This window comes from Peromyscus maniculatus, chromosome 16 (genome assembly GCF_049852395.1).
Source record: "Peromyscus maniculatus bairdii isolate BWxNUB_F1_BW_parent chromosome 16, HU_Pman_BW_mat_3.1, whole genome shotgun sequence".
Taxonomy (NCBI): domain Eukaryota; kingdom Metazoa; phylum Chordata; class Mammalia; order Rodentia; family Cricetidae; genus Peromyscus; species Peromyscus maniculatus.
The window spans coordinates 44,456,868-44,479,006 of record NC_134867.1 but is presented as its reverse complement, the minus strand read 5'-3'; the positions used below and the strand labels follow the sequence as shown (position 1 = coordinate 44,479,006).

The 22,139-nt window shown below is 36.8% G+C and overlaps 1 protein-coding gene across 3 annotated transcripts in view; it reads left to right on the top strand.

Moving 5' to 3' along the window:
- The window catches only part of Nmbr (neuromedin B receptor), a 58,013-nt gene extending 41,445 nt beyond the window's left edge, over window positions 1–16,568 (top strand). The window contains exons 1-3 of one of the 3 annotated variants that reach the window (XM_006976665.4): window positions 4,531–5,583; window positions 11,507–11,855; window positions 15,074–16,568. In XM_006976665.4, coding sequence (XP_006976727.1) covers window positions 5,126–5,583; window positions 11,507–11,855; window positions 15,074–15,475 — 1,209 coding nt within the window. In that variant the 5' untranslated portion in view covers window positions 4,531–5,125 and the 3' untranslated portion in view covers window positions 15,476–16,568. Of the gene's footprint in view, window positions 1–4,530; window positions 5,584–11,506; window positions 11,856–15,073 lie in introns of those variants that run through there. The other 2 variants (XM_042262255.2, XM_042262252.2) reach the window with 2 other exon arrangements.
- Window positions 16,569–22,139: the final 5,571 nt, after the last annotated feature.

Genomic DNA, 22,139 nt, shown 5'->3' with positions numbered 1-22,139 from the left:
TATGAACTTCAAATTGTTCCAATTCACTTATAGAATAATGATATTAACAAATTTGAGACAAGGACATGGTTCTTTATTTTTTTATTAGGAACATAAAATCTACAATGCATATTTTATAAGAATTCAATATCTCACAGTTATAAACTCACCCTTTACTTAAATTAGAATTACATTTATTCATACATTTTATTTTTTAATCTTATTTAATCTTTATCCATCATTTGTGTGTTGTATTTACATGTGGTGTGTGTGTCTTCACTCTTGTGTATAAATATGTGGAAGCTGCAATGATTTCAGTTATCTTACTTCATCACTCTCTACCAATTTTTGAGACAGATCTCTCATTGAAACTAGAGTATTCCATTTTGACCAAACTATTCCTTCAGAAAGGTCCCAGGATCTGCCTATCCCTGTCATTCCACTGCTGGTATTACAGATATGTGCCTTTATGCCCAGGTTTTGCATAGTGCTGGTGTTCTGAATTCTGGTCCCCATGCTTATAAAGCAAAACACTTCAATTCACAATTCATGTATTTGTTTTCCTTTGGGAACAAAGAGATGCAACAGACATTAGACTCATAAAATAAGCTTCAGAATACAGTTTTATTGAGTTCTTTGTAGAATTAAGTAAGCCATCTTACCTCAATCATTTAGTTCTCTGATGTAAAATGTAAGACTTAAGTACTCCCATCAAAGAATATTTATAGCTATTAGTGAGATATGAATATCAGCAGATGGATGGTACATGAATAAAATAAACAATTTGTTCCTTCAGTGCATGCCTGTTTCTGATGTGTGTTAAAAAGTAAAATAACATTCATATTCTACTTTGAATTTTGTGTTGTGTCTAATAGTTGTTACATAGCCATAATCATTTAATAGAATTTCATAATAGTCTTTATTGATATATTCTCTAAAATCACCTTTACCATGAATCTTAACCTCTAAATAAATATACATAGAGATTTATTCAAAAACAAAAAAAACATCCAATATAAATTCCTTCTTTCTATGAGTCTCATCACTTGAATATTTGCTAACACAGTTTTTGGACTAAACACTTTTCTCATCTAAATGGTTATGAACATACAGGCAATCAGAAGAAGGTTATACTTTAGCTTTACACATACATTCATATACATACATTGAACTATGATAACTATAGAATAACATTGTACCAGGCACAAGAAACCTTTTGATGGTTTGGTCAGGGTAGTCCATATGATTTCCAAAAAAATATAGATTATTGGTGTAGCCCTAGGTTGCCTCTTAGGGGTTGAGATTTGAGCATGGGCCTCTATTGCTGAAGATACCATATAGTTATGATACACAACTCAGATAATTTAAGCTGGATCTGACCTTATAGCCACTTTCCTATAGTATATATTCCTTGATTCCAGAAAATACTATGTAAGCTGAGAAGAGACTAAATCAGTTAAATAGTCTCATCCAGCTGTAGTGCCTATGAACCATGGCAATTACCAGCATGGTAAGTTGTAAGGTGTAAGAAGTAGCTCTCACATGTATGTGGAAACAAACATCTGTCTAATTGGATTTAAGGCCCACTCAATAGAGAGAACTCATGCCTGGTACTAACAGGCAGCTTCTCAGGGGTTGTAAGGTCATGGACTTAGGAAAGAATCTATTACAATCACTTTGATAGATCAGCACTAATTCCATATTGTATTCTAAATCTTATCATTATATTCACAGACAAGTGTAGCTACAACCCCTTATCAAGGAAGTTTCTCATAGCAAATGGAAGCCTCAAAAAACTACAACTGGACACAATGCAGAGATCATGGGGAGTGCAGTCCCAGTGGATACATCTACATCACAGCTCCTGTATCATAGTTCCCTGTGGCATAGGGAACATCAAGGAAGGAGTGACAGAAATATTGTAAGAACCAGAATATCAGAGTGTCTTCTGTGAAGTAGTCTTTCCTAAAAATGGCTGCATAAATAGTACTAGAACAATGGCAGTACCAATAGACCTGCTAAGATTAGTGGAAGAGGGAAATACCTCACAGGGTCTTACCCCTAGACAAAGAACTACAGGTAACCAATGATTACTGGGACAGGCATAATTAGTTTCTTTCAGGGTTGAGCCCCTCCTTATTGGTTTTCCAACACAGAATGGTCAGTCTTGAAATTATGTACACACAAACAACAAAGACAGATTCAGCAAGTGATACATATTTACACATGCACAGACACATATGTAACAAATATAATAGAATAAAAAGAGTGTAGTTGGAAGTTTTTCCATGTCCTGCCCAATTCACAGCCTCTCAGACCCAAATAAACACACAGAGGCTTATATTGTTTACAAATTGTATGGCCATGGCTCAAGCCTTTTACTAGCTAGCTCTTATATCTTAAATTAGTCCATAACTATTAATCTATGTATTGCCACATATTCCCTGGCTTTACCTGCATCCCATTACATGTTGCTTCTTGGGTGGCTCACTGGCATCTCCTGACTCAGCCTTCCTCTTCCCAGAATTCTCCTTGTTTGCTTATCCTGCCTATACTTTCTACCTGGTTACTGGCCAATCAGCATTTTATTGAACCAGTGTGCAAAGGCATTACCCCACAGCAAAAGAGCCTATCAACCAGAGAGAGGCATGGGAGCAACTAGCGGGAGGCAGTGACACAGTTTTATTGTAAGGGAAAACATGAAAAAGTCAGAATCAATAAAATAGAATACTTTGAGCTGGAAAGTTTGAGACCTTTCAGGATTTAGACTTAAAAAAAAAAAACAACTTTTCTTGGCTCCAGGCTTGGTGGTGCATGCCTTTAATCCCAGCACTCAGGAAAGGCAGGCAGATCTCTGTGGGTTCAAGTCCATCCTGGTCTACAAAGTGAGTTCCAGGACAGCAAGAGCTGCAACACAGAGAAACCCTGTCTCAAAAAAACAAAACAAAATAATTTTGCATAATGAGATTGAATGTTATAAGAGAAACTTAACCTTGAAGATAAAATTTCTAAAGACATATTCTGATTGATAAGTAATATTAGTTATCTTGCCAAAGTATAATGGGCAAAAATAGCAAGAATATTTGTTTATTCAAAGAAATGTACATGAAAATCTCACTTAGCTAATCTAAACTTTGCAATGGACTTACAGTGAAATTCAAGAGTACAACACAGACTTGAAATTTAGTTGGAAAAAAATTGACTATAATCCCAATATCCACCTTGCTGTGTGAAATGTCCTTTGGTAGGTGATGTCTGAAAAGCTGCTTAATCAACAAATGGCTTTGCACCTAACTCACATTTTATCAGCTCATGGCTAGATCATTAAAGGTGATCCTTGACTGACTTCCAGTTGTTAAATTTTATCTTCTAATGCTCAAACCAAGACACACATTTTCTCCAACGACAAGAGTGTTATTTATCTAACTTTGGAGCCATTATATCTGGAAAGCTTTAAAAATATTGTGTTTATTATTATTATGTATGGGTGTAATGTGGTTTGCACGAGGAAATCTGAGACAGCACATTCCACTTGCTTCTATCCTTCCACACTATATGTGGCCTCCAGGGATGAATTCAGGCTGCCAGTCTTATTCTACAGCTACTTTCTATGTTGAGCCAACTCATTGGCCCTGAGCAGTCTTTGCAAAATTCTGATGGTGGTGATGATTCAGGAAATTATTTTTTTTTCCTATTGACAGATTGTGAATTGGGTGCAAAGTTAGGTCCAATAGTTCCAGATTCTTGGGAAATTGAAGCAACAGAGTCACTGGAGCCCAAGAACTCAAGACTACTCTGAGTGACATATAACATCATGCTTCAGAAAATGGATATATTGAATTTTAAGTGTTTAAATTTATGAGTGGCATTATCAGCTATAGGCATATATATACATGCATAAACAGATACATAGTGTTAATATCACACTAATATAAAAAGAAAAACAAGTTGGTAATTCACTAAAAAAAAAAAAAAACCACTTAAGTTTTACCACATGTGAACATACGCTCTGAGACTAGCAAATTCAAGTCTGGAATTTATCCAAGTGTGTGCACCAGAAGCCATGTGCAAAAATGTTCATAGAAGCTTTATTTAAATCAGCTAAAGTTGTGAAACTTCCAAATGTTAGTGAACATGAGAATGGATGGGTAAGAGTTGTGTGTTTACAAGAGGCAACAACACATACACTCCTCACAAAGCTTGTATAGCTCCTACAGACAAGAAGGGAAGAAGTTAGATGTTTGTGTTCTGAAAAGTTCTATTCCTGCGATCTTCAAGAGAGAGCCAGCTGAGGTGAAGGGATGCACAGTGGTACTTTCTACCAGACTGCTTGTTCTGATAGCAAAGCTCACATCTAAGAGATGTGCACTTTATGCACGCTATATCCCAATAAAATACGTTAACAATACATCAACTGTAGGAAAGAATTTCCAGATTTGGGGTGGTGGTGGTGGGGTGGCCAGAGGATGATAGAATAAAGTGCAGAGCCATTTCCATTGACTTTGTCCTTTGTCCCTGGCTGGCTTGCTAAATTCAGTGTTTCAAACACTGGGGACTTGCCAGCTCAAATCTTCAATCCTCAGAGGCTCACAAACTTCCTGCGTGGGCTCCTCCTGCTCGGAGGCGGTTGAGGATGGATGTATATGGGGACGCAGAATGAAAAAAATAAAAAGGACTCAGCTCCCCTTCAGTTCCACACAGCAGTACAACAGGAAAGGCAGAGAGAAGAGCAAAGCTGTGGGGTGAACACAAAAGGACCCGCGCTAGTGCCAGCGTTTCAGCTGCCGCTGGCTGGACAGCTCCTGGATGACTTCCGTTCCTGGGGTGGACCAGTAGGACAGGTAGGGTTCTTGGTCCCACAGGGACTGACCTCTATTCTCCCGCTTGCTAAGAGCGGGAACTAAGTCTTAAAGACGGGGAAAAGCTTCAACGGCTTTGCTTTTTTTTTTGTTTGTTTGATTTAAATTGCAAACCTGCAGTAGTGAAGGGAACCTCTCCCAGGGCGAAGCTCCCGAGCGCGCCGCGCAGACTTCTCTGCGGGACCAGCGCGGTGGTTCAGTCCCAGGAGCCACAAACTTGCCAGGATTAGAGAGACATCAACTAAATCCACGTCGTGCTCATTGTACTTTTCGAGAGGTTCGAGTGAATGAAAACTCCTGCGGGTTCTCTGGGAAAAGAGATCATGCCCCCCAGGTCTCTTGCCAACCTCTCCTTGCCCTTGGAGGCGAACGAGAGCGAGGCGGTTCCTGAGGTGTGGGAAAAAGATTTCCTGCCTGGCTCGGATGGGACCACTGCGGAGTTGGTGATCCGCTGTGTGATCCCATCCCTCTACCTAATCATCATTACGGTGGGCTTGCTGGGCAACATCATGCTGGTGAAGATATTCCTCACCAACAGCGCCATGAGGAGCGTCCCCAACATCTTCATCTCTAACCTGGCGGCTGGGGACCTGCTGCTGCTGCTGACCTGCGTTCCAGTGGACGCCTCCCGCTACTTTTTTGATGAGTGGGTGTTTGGCAAGCTGGGCTGCAAACTCATCCCCGCCATCCAGCTCACCTCTGTGGGGGTTTCTGTATTCACCCTCACCGCCCTCAGCGCAGACAGGTAAGAGTAAACAGGTAGCAAAGGGATAGACTGGAAAAGTGATGGATAGGGACAGGGGGCTAGGATGGTTGGGAATTGGGATGCATTAGCCAAGGAAAGGATGTTGGGATAGGTTGGGGAATGGAGATGGGGAAAGGAAAGTATATGTATAAAATGGAAACCTAGTAACTCGAGCTGAAACATGAGAACAGAAGTTTAAAAACATATAAAAAACTATTTAAATAATACTTAAAATTGCACTAATTTTAAACTTGCACACTCTGGTGCCTGCATTTCCCCACACACTTTGGAAACAAATTAAAGTTCAATTGGGATTTTATTTTATTTTTTCTGTGTGTGTCTGAACTTGAGCAGGCTCTTTCCTGATTCAGTAGGGTGGCATTCTGGTATGTTAGAACACTAAGTTTAAGTTGAGGAAACTGTTTAGTTTAGACTGTGCACCATTTACAATGTGAAATAGATACTATTCCTCTAAGTGAAAGCAATTAGAACTATACGTGTTCTTCAAAACTAGGCTCTCACATCTTCTTGTTTGAAAATCTTAAGTTCTTCTAGTTCTTGTTGAAATCAAGTGACCCCCCCCCCGATAATGCTAAATTTTAATGTCTTAAAACAATACTGTGGGCACAGTCTTCACTATCAAATCCACTTTCACATACTCTAGCAGTGTGAAGTATCCATTATTTGACTTGGCAGATCAATTGGTTCAACTTCGTCATTTTCCATGTGTGGATCCTGAAGCTCAGAAAATGTAAGCCCTCCTGTGACTGCTGGGCAGAAAATCCAGGCTTCCTGAATGGAGGCTGATCCCAGGCTGTCTGCATCATGCTATCAGGTCTCTTATGCAGGAGGAAATGTCTGGGTTGTTGGCTGGGGGGTGGGGGACAATGTTTATAATTAGGCATCATTATTGGACCTATGCTCTCATTCTCTTGGGAATGAAGGACTGACAGAAGTTATTTAGCTAAACAGTTTAACTTGGATATAAAAATGGTATTTGGCCTCCTTATTAATTTTTTGTATTAAATTATTAATGAGTCTGGATCTGAGTTTCCAGGAGCTCTCTCTACTGTCTTATATTCACTTACACTAATTTGGAGTCACAGAGTTAATATATACTGGGAGTAAGACAATATTCAGGGGTGAGTTTTTGATGCTGTTGTTAAATAGATACTTAGTTTATATAATACACTATTTTAAATCACCCGTGGAAAGGTGATTAAAATTTTAAAGAACTTACGAACTTTATTTTGTCTTCTCAGCACCAGTTCTACTATTGTTTAAAAAAAGTTTTATTTGAACTTCAAATCTAAAATATGACGTTTGATCTTGACTGCTCTTCTTCAAGCGAGCTACTCTAATCAGACTGCTAAAGAAATAAGCTTAATTAGAGCCAAACACGATGATTAGCCACTACAGTAGGTGAAACTGACACCAAGCATTCATTTCTAAAGCATGGCAATAATAGCAAGACTCAGAACTTGAGTTTAACTCACACAAGTTTATTTCCAATCTATTGTCATGGAAGCAAGTACGTTTGCCCTGACCAGAGGCAGAAAACTGAAGAGCCTCCTGTATTTAGGACTTTTGGGGGGGGGTGCATCATATGCATACCATAGCAATTATGGAGTCAGCATGATACTCACATTATAAAGACAAAGACTGGTGCATCGCCTCTCTTGGACCATTGAGTACCCTGGCTGTTTTCAGTTTGGTCCAATTAACAAAGCTTAAATAGAAATGTCAATAACATAACAGGGATAAAAAGGGAGGAGAACAAGTGTAGGGAAAATGAAAAGTTGAAAAATATAGGATGACCCATACTTTCACAAAAGGTAATAATTTTTCTGAGAGCTTCTGAGTTGTCATCTCAAAAGAAAAGTTGCCTTTTATAGTAAGAACCCAGCTGTGATTTCTACAGAACCATTATCACAGAATGAATGGTTATTTCTGCACCTAATTCATTACATCTGTATTAAATAAAGTGTGTTATATTATATTTGACTGCAGTAAATTATGTCTTTTACTCAATTGATTTCAATCACTGCTAGATCGCTTCCATTTTCCTTCTCATTAGAAGTAGCATCATTGACTTAAAATGCACTGTGTTATTCTTGAGTATTAATACTGTTTCCACAATTCAGTTAGAGCTATGTGATTATTTGTCTAATTGTGACACACATGGTGAGATGGGAATCGCCAGGCTGGATTTTGTGGCAGCTGGGTCCTCATTGAAAGCCCTTATAAGCACATATTTTACCTAGAGAAGGGTGACAACATAACACAAAACTTATGCCCCTAAGGTAGTGTTTACCTAATATGAAAAACAAGACGAAAACCTGCAGAGAAGGCATCTGATTCTCTAAACACCAGACTTCGGTTGATCCCAGAAATCCCTGCTGCTCTGTACCCATTACTCCAGTAAGCTTGCAGGAAACCTGAGGCAATGATACCCACTGCTAATTGTTTCTAATCATGACCTACCTACATGCAGCCTTGAAAACATAATAGTCGAATAAAGGCAGAGTCTCTCAATTCACATCCTAGAGACTCACTCTGTCACTCAATTTTTGGAAAAACTCAATTCGTCCTTCTTGCCCCACCCCCAGTTCTTCAGATGATTCTGAAGCTTGATGCACTCCGACGTCACTAGATAATCGCCATTGTACACCACCATGCCTATTTCCGCCCACTATTTCGCAGCTCCACTCACCACAATTGATTTTAATTAATGATATCCTTAATACTCAGACCAATAACCATTTACTGAGAACACACTGTGTGCTCTGGACGTTATACTGGGTACTAGTGAAGCAACAATGAGCAATAGCTTTGCTTCTGTTAATCTGTGGTTCACACCTGGACTCCTTGTTGGCATCCTTTCTGCACCATAAAGCTTGATAAGAAAAGAGATGCTAGTTTAACCAGACATGCTTAAAGAAAGAGATTTTTGAGACGTTCTGATGATTTTTTGCAAGAAATAAAAATGATCTAATTTTCTGTTTATTTTATAGTATGATTAAATTCAGTTTTATATTTACACCAAATTTATACTACATATAGATATCATAAATGAGATTCAAGTTGATGTAGAAATCTGTTCATTGATGCTTAATATATGGATGGTGAATATAATTCTCTATGTCTGTCTTCTGATTGGTTATTCCTTAATTCAGTTTTCAATTAGGAATATCTCTCTGAGACTATTTGTAAGGGAAAATGTAACATTTTACACATTTCTGCTATGCTGCTGAGTTTAATTAAATAGGTTTTATGCTGAGGGACATCTTTCTCATGTTTTATGTAAATATTTGAAGAAGGCATGATAAAGCAGGCCCACTTTAATATGCATTAGAAGACTTTACTTATTGCTTTATATTCTTCCAAAGATATACTTGCAGCATTAATATTCTCTCAGAGCTGGGTCTATGGCTCAGTGGTAAAGTGTTTGCCTTGCATGCATAATGCCCTGAGTTTATTTCCTAGTACTCCCTTCTCCTCCACAAAACAAACAAACAAACAAACAAACAAGCAAGCAAACAAACAAACAAACAAATACTCATTTATAGTTGTAAACTATGTTACAGTACTGACAGCTTTGGTAATCTGTAGTTTTTCTAGTATAATTCTTTGTGTATCAAATTTGTACTGTTGTCTTTTCATTCAGTCGTGTATTATTTAGAGACCCCCCCCCTTCCCCTGAGATACAGCCCTCTTTTCTTGCAGAAGGTGACAAGAATCATCCCTGCTGAAAAGGTCTTCTTCATCTTTACCATACTCTCCAGCTAGGTTTATTTTCTTAAATGAATTTGACCTATTGCTAGTAATCTTAACACAATGAAAAGTTCATTCATTTTCTAACCCTTTAAGTTTCTCTGTCTTCTTTTTAGGGGCATAATACCCATTATAATCTGGAGGTTTGTTATCCTCCTAAAATTCATAAATTGAAATCTTTTCGCACAAAACAATGGTAACAGGTAGTGGAAACATTGTGAGGTGATCAGGTCTTTAGAGTAGGGTCATGGTGGAAACAACTCCAGAAGGGCCCAGTAGAAGACACTGCTTATAAACAAAGGCACAGTGAAACCACTAACTGGAGCACTCTGAACAGAAAGAAAAACGTTTGGAGGAACAAACTTCCAGGCTGCCTTGGAGAATAGAGGCTAGTGGCTGGTTGAGAAAGCAAATGGGTGTTATATGATAGTCATCAGGATGGGGGTCTTAGAGCTGAGCAGGCTGTTCAGACCATTCTGAAACTAGATGTCCTTGCCCAGGCAGTTGAGGTAGTTGACTGCTGGGATGGATAAGGGAGGCAGTGGCTTTCCTGGTAACTCCTGAGAAATGCTGAGTTTAGATTTCTGTTTACCCAAGAAAGTCCTGTTTACACAGGCAGAGTCCTTCTGTTTAGGACACTGTCATCAGCACTGATGTTTTGGGAGCCTGCTTTGTACCTAACACACGCCATCCAGGAAGGGTACTCTCACTGGACACTGAATCTGTCAAAGTCTTCATCCTGGTCTTCCTCCTCTTTGGGACTGTAAAATAACTTTCTAGGGTTTATAAATCACCCAGTCTAGGTTACTTTGATTTAGTATTTCAAATTACCTAAGACTATGTCTCTGCAACAGTATGTACTAGATGGCGTGGAGAGGGACATCTTCCTTTTATTTTTTATAAATATCAAGGATATTTAGAATGTCCTTTGTGGTTCTTGGTTACCTAAAAGAAGGTTTGTTATGGATCTTTATTATCTGTGTTATCCATCCTCTTCCATCAAAAAATTACAATCAGCAGATTTATTTATTTATTTATTTATTTATTTATTTATTTATTTATTTATTTATTGGTAATTTGCCCTTATCAGATATCTGATAACCATTATAAGTCAATAAATATGTAAATTTTGGAAGGGAGATATTCTTATCTTTACTTTAGAGTGAAAATAAAAAAGACCTTAAGTGACTTTTCTAAATAATATAGACAATGACGAATTAGTCTGACTGAAATCACTTTTTATTACATTTTCTTATTTATCTCTTAGATATATTATATCTTCAGATCCTTTAAAGACAAATACAGCATGCTTATATATAATTTGGTTTGTTTGCATTATCATTACTTCATTTAAAGTTTGGAGTTGGCTGTGAAAAGTTAAGGATGAAGACACTGCGTCTCAGAATGTGACTCCCTGTCAATCCTATACATTGCCGCTAATATACAAGAGTTGAGAGGGTAGGGCTTCTATCTGGTCCAACAAAGTGAAATAGATCTATAAAACCAGAGGACTCTTCAATTTTCAGTTTTTCAATTGGATTGTGGAGGAAAAAATCCCACTCTGGACTAGTATCTAGGGTTTATTGTTTAGGAAACTGTTAAGGAAAAATGTTGCGAGTCTCAAACTCGGAAGCTATAAGACCAGAATCAAGGTAAAATTTAACTGCATTGCTTTGCAGACCATTAACAACTCAGTTATTTTCCTTTGATAGCAAGTATAATGATAGATTGGAAATGAAAGAATTTAAATAAAAAAAATCTAATAGCTGATCAAATTCAATTGAAAAATGATACATATACTGTACATTGATTGAAGATAAAAATCATTGTGGAAGAGCCAACCACCACTGCTTAGGAGATTCTACTTTAAAATATTTTCCTCTCTCTGCTTGTGCTCTGTGCCAATAAGCCCTGGAATGAATTGGAGACACTGAGATGCCAGGGAATTTGTGTCTTCCATACATTAGGAAACAGCCAGGGAAGAAAGAAATGTTGGTATTTCTACTGCCAGCGAGATTTATTTCCTTCTTTCCTCCCTCTCTCCTTCTCTCTCTCTCCTTCCTTTCTATCTTTCATTTATCCCCCATTCCCTTCTTCCTCCTTCCTTCCTCCTTCCTTCCTAAAGAGTAACTTGAGCCTCTTGTTCTAGGTACAGAGCTATCGTGAACCCCATGGACATGCAGACTTCTGGCGTGGTGCTGTGGACCAGTGTGAAGGCTGTGGGCATCTGGGTAGTCTCCATGTTGTTGGCTGTCCCTGAAGCTGTGTTTTCGGAAATAGCAAGAATTGGTAGCTTGGAAAACAACAGTTTCACAGCATGCATACCCTACCCGCAAACAGATGAGTTACATCCAAAGATTCACTCCATACTCATTTTTCTTGTCTATTTCCTCATACCTCTTGTTATTATCAGCATTTATTATTACCACATTGCAAAGACTTTAATTAAAAGTGCACACAATCTTCCGGGAGAATACAATGAACATACCAAAAAGCAGGTAAGCTGGGTCAGGGTGTGTGTGTGTGTGTGTGTGTTATTTTATGGGTTGTTAATCCCAAGACATACAAAGGCAGCCTTTGGGCTTTCACTTGCCTGAACTGAAAGGATTCCTGGGGAATTTCTTATATGTGTTTATGTCCCATATAAATGGGATCTACTTTGATCCCATTTATCAGGCATCTGAGCCTCTGACAAGAACTGGAATATTATCAGTAGAAACTAATGTCTTTGTGCTTGGTGACAGTTATGTTGGTAAAGAGCCTGCATAGCAGTGTGAGGACTGAGTTCAGATCCCCTGAGCCATGTAAAAATGTCGGGTATGGGCTGTAACTAACAGCATGAGGGGGGCGTGTACAGACAGGAAATTCCTTGGCGCTTGCTGGCCAGTGACACTACTATCTGCACAAAAGTTTCAGAGAGAGAACCAGGTCCAAAAGATTAAGTAGAGAGTGATAGTGGATACACTAAGTTGGCCTCTGGCTTCCACACACAAGTGCATATGCACACACATATACAGATGCACACACATATACACATGAATGGATAATAAATAAAAATTGATGTTTATTTGTTTCTTAAAATATTTTATATGAATATACTTTCACAAAGATGAAGATCATCAATCTGAAAATTTCACATTTTAAGCGTAAATTGACTACTATCTTTTCCTGGTATCCCTGTAAGGGTAACTGGAAATGCAAAGGAGGATGTCTCTGTAAAGAGAATAGGGCACTGCCTAGGGCTGGGCATGGGGTTTGAGTGGGTAGCAGAATGGGAGGCTCTAGGAACTTCAGAGATGCAGAGGGAATGAATGTGATGCCCAAGGGGGCTGGTGGTTGGGACTGTTGGCCTTTTGCAACTGTACAACCTTCCCCATAGACAGCACACATTAGTGGAAAGTTGGTAACAGAGAGGAGGGAGGTAGCTCAGTGGTTAGAGAGCACTGACTGATGACCTGAGGGCCCAGGTTCAATTCCCAGGCCAGGGTTAAAAAAAGAAAAACAAACAAATAAACAAACAAAAAAAATAAAAATTGGTAACATGTAGAGTAGCTACAATTTTTTTTTTGTTAAAAAGCATGCAATAAAAATTTCAATTAAAGTTATTCTTGTGAAAGTGAAAGAATTGTTTTTCCAGTTGTGTCTTTCTATAGTCCTAGAGAAAAAAAATACTCTAATGGGCTAGAACTTCTATAATGACAAATCTTACAGGGAGGCAATGGATGCTTGTTGCCAGTGTGAAGGCAAACAAACTTAATCTGAGATTACTAGAGTTAGTGGCAGGTGTAGATGGAGCGAGAGAATGGAGCTTTGAGCCACCAGTCAGCAGCAGGAGCTGGCCGAGGTTTCCATGGTGCAGAGTAGTCTTCATTAATTAATGACTATCAACATGAAGAGTTGACATTCATTTTAGAGATTCAGATAGTGAACCAATGTCTCAGACAAATGAATCATTTGTTGTCTAAGTATCTGGAATCAGGGAAGCAAAACATCTATGCCACAAGCTCATTGTACCCTTTACATAACTAGACACTTTACTCGGTATTTTGTAATCCAACTTGTATCATAATTGCATGTTTGAGTTTTGGTTTTTGATTTCCTTTAAATTGAGTTTTTCAATACCCACAGCTTGTTTTTTTAGTGCTGTCAGTTCTGCCTTACTTTCTTTAAATTTCCAATTGTAGATTTATACGCCCTGATTGGATAACCAATTCTTAACATTTTCCAGGACATCATCTCAAAGCCCAACTTAATGGACTTGGATCTTCAGTTTAAGACTGCCATGATAGTTTTACGCCCATGCCATGTCATCCAGGGAGGACACAGGGAGTGCTCTACATTCCATATTCATACTTTCTAACATGGTTGGGTTGTCTAACTTAGGGCACCAAGATGTATCATTAGTACCACTGCATTCTATTTCTCCAGGTCAGCTATACTTGGGCGTTCAGACTTTCTAGTTCTTTCTTAAGTACTCTAGCTGCTGACCAATGTCTCCATCTTAGAAAATGTGAAGATTGCTGTTAGTATCTACTGATAAACTGTGTCCCTACTTACATTGTTGTACTTAAGCATTTAGGAAAATTGGGAAATAAGATCTAAATTTTGTACTCTAGATTTCTACCAAAGCATTCTTAAGTTAAAATAATAAATGTCTGACTTTGAGTTCTATTGATTACAGACCTGAAGATTTTCTTATAAAACAGTAAGCATAGCATGAATTCTATGAAAAATACCCTAAAATATAATCCAGTTTAATAATGTTACTAGGGTTGATAGTTATTACAGAAGTTTAAAAATTATTTTACCTCTATCTATCTATCTATCTATCTATCTATCTATCTATCTATCTATCTATCTATCATCTCCATCTATCCTTCTACATATCTATCATTTATCTATCATCTATTTATCTATTTATAATGTGTGCATACATGGGCATGCCATAGTGAGTGTGTGACAATTTGAGGAAAACTTCCTGGTGTTATTGCTCTTCTTCTACCATGGAAGTCCTGAGTTTACTAGGCTTAACAGCATATGACTTTAGCCACTGAGCTCTTTTTCCAATCCCAGAAAATTTTCATTATTATATGAGCCAGGGGCCTAAATATCAATGTTTATTTGTTTGTTCATTTTTTATTATTTACTTGTGTGTGTGTGTGTGTGTGTGTGTGTGTGTGTGTGAGAGAGAGAGAGAGAGAGAGAGAGAGAGAGAGAGAAACAAAGAAGAGAGAAGAAATAGTGAGAATTATAAAAAAAGTCAAGTCCTGTTTCAATAGGTCATTTTTTTTTCTTGTTTAAAATACCATGATATTTGGAAAATATGTCCACTTGTGTGTATTCTATGTTTAAGTAATTTAGTTTATTTATTATAAGCAAAATAATTTGCATTTTTACTAACATGGCCCTACTGTAAGTAAAAGATAAGCATTTTAAGGTATTCATTAATGCTATTGTTTTGACATGAAGACTGTCATGTGTAATTTATCATCTGACGTTTTATAAATCTTAAATATCCTTAAAAGAAAATAATGTGGTGGACAAAATAGTCTTGGTCAAGCTGTTAGAGCAAACACTTTGATGAGGTAAAGCAACAGTTTGTGTATTTGGGAGTCACCACATGCCCTGATAAGCTTCCTTGCTTCTGGGAGGTGAGTTTGGGCCACGGCTCTCTCTGCTTCCCATGGACCCACGGCCATCTCTGCTGCTTTTACAGATGGAGACCCGGAAACGCCTGGCTAAGATTGTGCTCGTCTTCGTGGCCTGCTTCGTCTTCTGTTGGTTTCCCAACCATGTCCTCTACTTGTACAGGTCTTTCAACTACAAGGAGATCGACCCTTCTCTGGGTCACATGATTGTCACCCTAGTGGCCCGGGTTCTGAGTTTCAGCAATTCCTGCGTCAATCCCTTTGCCCTCTACCTGCTCAGCGAAAGCTTCCGGAAGCGCTTCAACAGTCAGCTCTGCTGCCGGGGGAAGGCCTATGCTGAGAGGTCAACCAGCTACCTTCTCAGCTCTTCAGCTGTGAGAATGACTTCTCTGAAGAGCAACACAAAGAACGTGGTGACGAGTTCTGTCCTGCTAAATGGACATAGCTTGAAGCAGGAAATAGCACTGTGATTGGAGGCCACTCAACCCACTCTTAAAAACATTCCTTACAAACTTTGTTGTTATTATTATTGAGCAAAAGTAGAACTAAATAATTTCCACATTCATACTGTTCCCCAGCTAATTCGTCAGGGGACTTCATGACTTCATGACAGGGGAGTCAAGTACAAGACAAATATTTTTCTCTGAATAGAATTTTACATTACACCATGGACATCTATATTAAACACACATAACTCACATATATCTTCTGCTAACATTGATTTACAAATTCCCTCAGGATTTAAGGCATTGCAACAAGCGATTGTGCCATATTTACTTCAAATTCCTTTTATCCTAAATCATAGAGAACATTTCCATAATGAGTCAGTAATTCGGTAATTCAAACACCTATTATTTGAAATATAAATTACATCATTCTGATGAGTAGATTTTATTTATTGCGAGTATATATGTATATATATGTATTAACTTGAAATAAGTCCAAAATGGAGCTTAATCATAGTTCATTAATATTTATGGTTCCTTATATAATTATAATTTATAGAAATGTTTGTAAGTTCTAGATATAGTATTGGAAAGTGTGATAACAGTTGATTATGAATTGTAAGTTAATATGTGAATTTGTATATGTAAAACAGGTATCAGATGCTCCGAATTCCAATACTATGACTCAGATGTTTGCATGACCATTTTTGTAAACACTTAAATTCTTGACATTTGGCTGCTTCTGTGTAGGTAATAAGATTTGTATAATTCTGGTAAGTTCTCATTTGTTCTTGCATCTGCCAACTGACAAGTCTATGGGATCTCAGACACTTTTCTCTGCATGATATCACAGTTTTCTCTGAATAAACATCTTGATATTTTCAGCAAAATATAAACATTGTCTTTATTAAATCCCAAAAGCCACTCTTTTCTTCAGCCCATACCAAATATTTAATTCTTGAGTTCTTCATACCAAGTTGAATTCTAAACACATTAAGGTGACTTTGCTGGCACATTAAGCTTCCCTTTAAATATTCCTAACCCACACTACTGAAGATATGAAACAATCATTTGGACACAGCAATTGAAAAATAAATGAAAGCAAATTATCTATAGCATATGATAATAGGAATGATAATGAACACTTATTAAGTGTTTACTATTTTCTAGCTTATTACCAGAGCTTTATACTTAATTTTAATTATGCATATGTAATTTTAATTTTTTTCTTATGTATAAACTCTTAATGAATGAAAGAAGGATCCAATTTTCTAGGTTATAAAGATGCCCAAATTGTGGGGCATCTTTATTTAAAAGATAACACAATTTTACAAATCCAATGAGAACCTCAGTACATTGTCAGAAATTTGGTCTTTAGCCTTCATTAACTTTATGGAAAGATCACATGTGAAGTAGGTCTTGGTTTCTTTATTTTATCGGTTGGGAAATTGATGCTCAGCTATATTTAGTGACTTAAGGAAGATTATCCTGCCATGTAGACAACTTAGAATAGAAAACCAGATACACCATAAAGTGTGAGCTCCACTACTCCACTGACATTCAGCTGTGGCTTTCAACCACTGATCTCAACTTCCAGGCAAGCTGCAAATCTACTTACTATGAAATCACACAGTGTGCACAAAGTTTACATTAATTTTGATCATCTTAAAAATCATTTAATGCCCATTTACTGTAATTTGTAGAATCAAGGCCTAGGAATTAAAAATCCCTGGTCAATGCAGAATATTTCTCATTAAGGATTTTAAGAAGATAATTGACACAAAGGAAAGATTGTATGAGTCATCTACATATGAATTATATGTATAGAAATAAATGAAATATTATAAAAACAGAAGCATATATCTTGTAATGTATTTTCATGACCTTAAAACTAAAGGGACATGTATATAACATTATCCATGAATTCCTAATAATTTAGAGTTAAAGAGAATACAATTATGATATAACAATCAGGCAATTTGTAAGGATGGAAAGCATTTATTGATGAAATTCTTTCAAAAAAATTTTCCCTAAACATTTTACTAAAACATTGTTCTGTAAGTTACCAATGTCATATGATGGCAATGCAAATTTATATCTTCTTTTTACTAGAAAGTTTATTAACAATGAGCACAGTTCTGAATACAGTATCACAGTTTGGCTGCATTTAAATTTTAAATAAATTTATTTTTATTTTATGTGTATGAGGTTTTGCTTCCATGCATGTATGTGCCCTAGTGTGTGCTTGGTGCCTGTGGAGGTCAGAAGAAGGCACTGGATTGCCTGGAACTGCAGTTACAGATGGGTTGTGAGCCACATGTGGGCACTGGGAACCAAGACTGTGCCCCCTGCAAGAGGAGTAAGAGTTTCTTTCTTTTTTTTTTTTTTTTAAACAACTGAGCTATTTTTCCAGCCCCTCAAAAATTCTCTTTTTTTTTTGGCTTAGACATGGAGAGTTACATTAGTATATATTTTATAATGATAAAGATGATAACAGCTGTTATATTTATCAAATGGTTGACAAAACAATATTTTTTCCATTGCATACATAAAGCCACACTTGAACAAGTGAGATTGTATTCATTTCAAATTTAGAGTTGGAATTCTTTTTACTTGTTGGATTTTGTATGCTTAGTATATAGGTACTTGTTGATGGTCTGATTTGTGATAGTTAGACATACGATTTTCCTACTTTACAGTTGTGTAAAGTTTATATGCATTATGTAGAAAATATTTATTAAAATTTGAGCTTTTGCTGAATTGGAGGCATCACCCTATGTCTTGATGCCAGACAAGAGCAGCAAACTAGAGGTCTGTATCCATTTGATCACAGGGGTAAAAGACAATAATCTATAGTGTATTGTACTGAATAAGTCATATGTGATAAAAAAAAACTTTTTATTAAGCCTAAATTAAATGTTTATTTCCTAACTCTAGGCAAATGTAAGTATTCTAAACATGTTTAATATAGCCTACAATGTTTGGGAGGGTAGGTGTAATTTTGTGGGGACAGGGGCTGGCTGCATAGTGTTGGTTGGCCTAGAACACTAGCCTTGAACTCACAGAGATTCACCTGGCTCTGCCTCTTGAGTACTGGTGTTAAATACATAAACAACCATGCCTGGCCTTAAATACATTGTTGGTTTGATATTTTCAATATACAATGGATTTGTCACACAGACTTATTAGATCACCCCTTTGTGGCTAAGGAGCACCTGTGCTTGTTCCTGGGTGTTGGACTATTATTTCATAGCTCTTTCTATGGTTGAATGTGCTTCCAAAGTTCCTGGTTGGAAACTTAATCCCAGTTCAATAGTGTTAAGAGGCACAATCTTTTAAGAGATGAGTAGAGAATGAGGGCTCTGTCTTAAGGAATACATTAATGTCTTAATCAGGAGAATGAGTTCATTTACACAGGAGTGGCATCTTTATAAAGGATGTCCACTTCCTTCCCTCTCCATTGCTCACAGGCTCTAATTTGTGACATTTTCTGCTGTTCATGATGTGGCAATAAGAGTCTCCAGATGTTGCCATGGGTCTTAAACTTATCTGTTCTGGAACTGTGAACCAGTTAACCTTCTATTATTTACAAGTTAAACAACCTATCCAGCAAAAATAAACAAAGACAGTTCTTATTAAGAAATCATGATAATGAAGTAAATTAGCCCTAAGTTTGTCCAGGAAGTGCACAGAACAATAGCAAACCAAGTGAAGGCTTCAAAGCAGGCAGAAGTAGAGTGAATATTCTCACTTTTAATAAGCTTATGGGATATGTCTTATTGTTAAAGTATCCTCCTTAAAACAGGAAATGTGAAAGAAATAAAAATATTACCCTTTCATATGCTTGGGGCTAGGTCCTATCTTTATAACTATCTCCTGCACATAAGATGGATTAGTGACATCACAAAGATTAAATATATGATGTAAGGTTGTCAGGCAACGCCTGGCATAACAGTAAATATTCACTGAAGGTACTGTTTAGCATACTTGAAAATTGACTCCTATCACCCAGTGGCATGATAATAAAATTTATTGCACATTTACTATGACAGCTAGTACTGTGTCCTTTATAAGGATCATTATGTCAGCTCTTGAAAGGAGACATCATTCTAATTTCCATCCAATGCATAAGGAATTTGAACCTTAATAGAAGGCAAAACACATGAGGAAGTACTTATCATTAAGCTCTTACTGGTTTCTAAATTCTTATAGAATCATCCACTATTTAAGGATATTTTAGTCAATGTGGAGCTGAACATACTATGATGAACCCATTAGATGAAGTCATCTAATAACATCATAGCTGTCATTGTTAGTGTAACTACATAATATGATATTCCACAATGATGACATCACCAGATGATATATTTCTAGCAATGTATTGTTGTTTCTAAGCAATGCATGAATATAAACTCTCTATAGTTAAGAGTCCCTGGGATTTCAAATTCAGTTACAACTTTGAAAGAAAGGATTAAATGTGTTAGTTTCCTCCCTGAAATATAAGGGTTATTTTACAAGGACAAAGAGAATGGCACTTTGAGTTTAGCTTGATCATTCTCAGAAAAAACAGCTTAAATTTTAAGTCGTTTCCCTGAGCACATCTACAAAATGACATCTTGTATATTAAAATGTGGAAATGTAATTTTCCCCAAAATTCTTTTATCAATTTTGTGTGTGCTACATAAAAAAAACACAGGAAAGGAATAAAATTTGGTGAATTTTAAAAAATACAGTACATATTTCATTTTTCTGTTTGCTCATTAGAGCATATGCTAAATATTGATTAAATCCCATGGAGTTCCAGAATAATTAATAGAGTTTGAACAAGTGTAATCCCCATGTACTCATATTTTATTTTTAGCTTCATTGCTCAGTCAGAAAATAGTTCTATGTTTCTAAGAAAGAAGCTACTTCAATCACCAGACAGCTATTAAAATAGAATATGCATAAGGATTTCAACTTCGAATAATTTAACATTGCAGTATGTTTTCCTTAGCCTTGCTCAAAACAGTAGGGATAGCTGCCACAAAATATGGTCCGGGTATGGGATTGAAAATTATTTGTGTGAAGTTATAAAAGGAACAAAAGAGAATAAGCAAGAGAAGTGTGTTTGTGACTGTGGCACTGGAGACCATTATAGGACACCTTGCTTATCAGCATAAGCCATGGTTACAGCATTTCACACCACTTTAGTCTCTAAATTATTTTGCCAAGTCATTTTATTGTCCATATGTTGCATCTTAGCAAGCTTTTGGACAGGAAATTTTCCTGTATCCCTAACTCAGTGTTAATCTGTAATGGACAATTTGAAATCAGATACAGCAAACCTTAGTGAATATTTTATTTCTAAGAACTGACTCTCCTCTTGGGTAATAAATTGGTAATAATTATTCCTTCTGCCTCATAGTGGAAGAAATATATAAATTAAAGCCATTTGGGAATTTTATAATTTATTTACTGATATTCAACAAAACTATTTGAAATGAGAAACCTACAGTCTTTTGAGTTATCTCAAGTCAGAAAAAAAAATAATCAATATTATCCAATCTAAAATTCAAGTTATAGAATGCTTCAATGGCTGTTTTTTTAAACTATACTGAAAAATCACTTGGAAACTTGAGTCTATACTTAAAATTGTAGTTGTCTGCTTGGTGTCAGGAATCTGTTATGTATGTAACACTCTGTTCCTTCCTTCCAGGTACAACGTACAAGCAAACTCTCACCAGCTTGACCCATCAGTTTCCTTGTTCTTGTCTTGGAGATAGGTTTTCTCCCCCATGTATCTCAGGTTAGCCTCTCACTCCTAGTTGTACGATACCTGTCTCCTGTTGTGGGGTTGCAGTCACGCTCCACCATGTCAGACCTAGAATACCACAACCTTTACTATTTTCTGATCTTAACTTATGTGCATATGGAAAAGGGAGTCCTTTCTCTTTTTTCTCAGAACTGTCTCTTGTGAGAGTGAAGAAAAAAAGAAAAAAAACCCAAGGAACATTTTCATCCCGCCTTCTATCTTCCCTAGACTGACTGATCATACTAAATTTGTGGTTTTATTACATGAAGTTTCTCCATGACAAAGCATGCCAATGTTGGCCAAATGATGATATCTTATACTTAATAAAATTCAATGTCAGACTGAATTTAGTACGCTCTTATCACTCAGTTTGAAGCATAAATTTATCCTAGTAACAAATTAACAGCAGTATAGTTTCTGCTTATCTGTTTAATCAAATTCATCTCTGGGGATCAGTGAGGACCATATAAAAGTAGATGCTAGAATTCAGGTGTGTTTGATCTGTCTGTTTTACTTTTGTATTTCAGCCTAAGCTATAATAAGCTTTCAAGAGTGTTTAGAAATTAGAGCCTTGTTCTCCTGTCTGGCATCTTGCCAAAACCAGCACTAATGAATGCGACGTGTTGAATTCAATGGCTCCGAATATTTCTTCAAACAGGACAAGAGATTACATTTTACTTCAGGAGAATGTATGATTAGAGAAATGAAGATAAATGTTTATGCCTTTATAGTGCTTACAATAGCTTACTTCTTTATTTGATTTTTATCTTCAACTTTAAAACACCATGGTGATTTATTTTTAACTAATATGATTATTTAATAAAATCAGTGTGGAAAATTCATACACGTGAAGTCAAAAGTCATAGTTCTACAATATTCTTTGAACATTTTGTG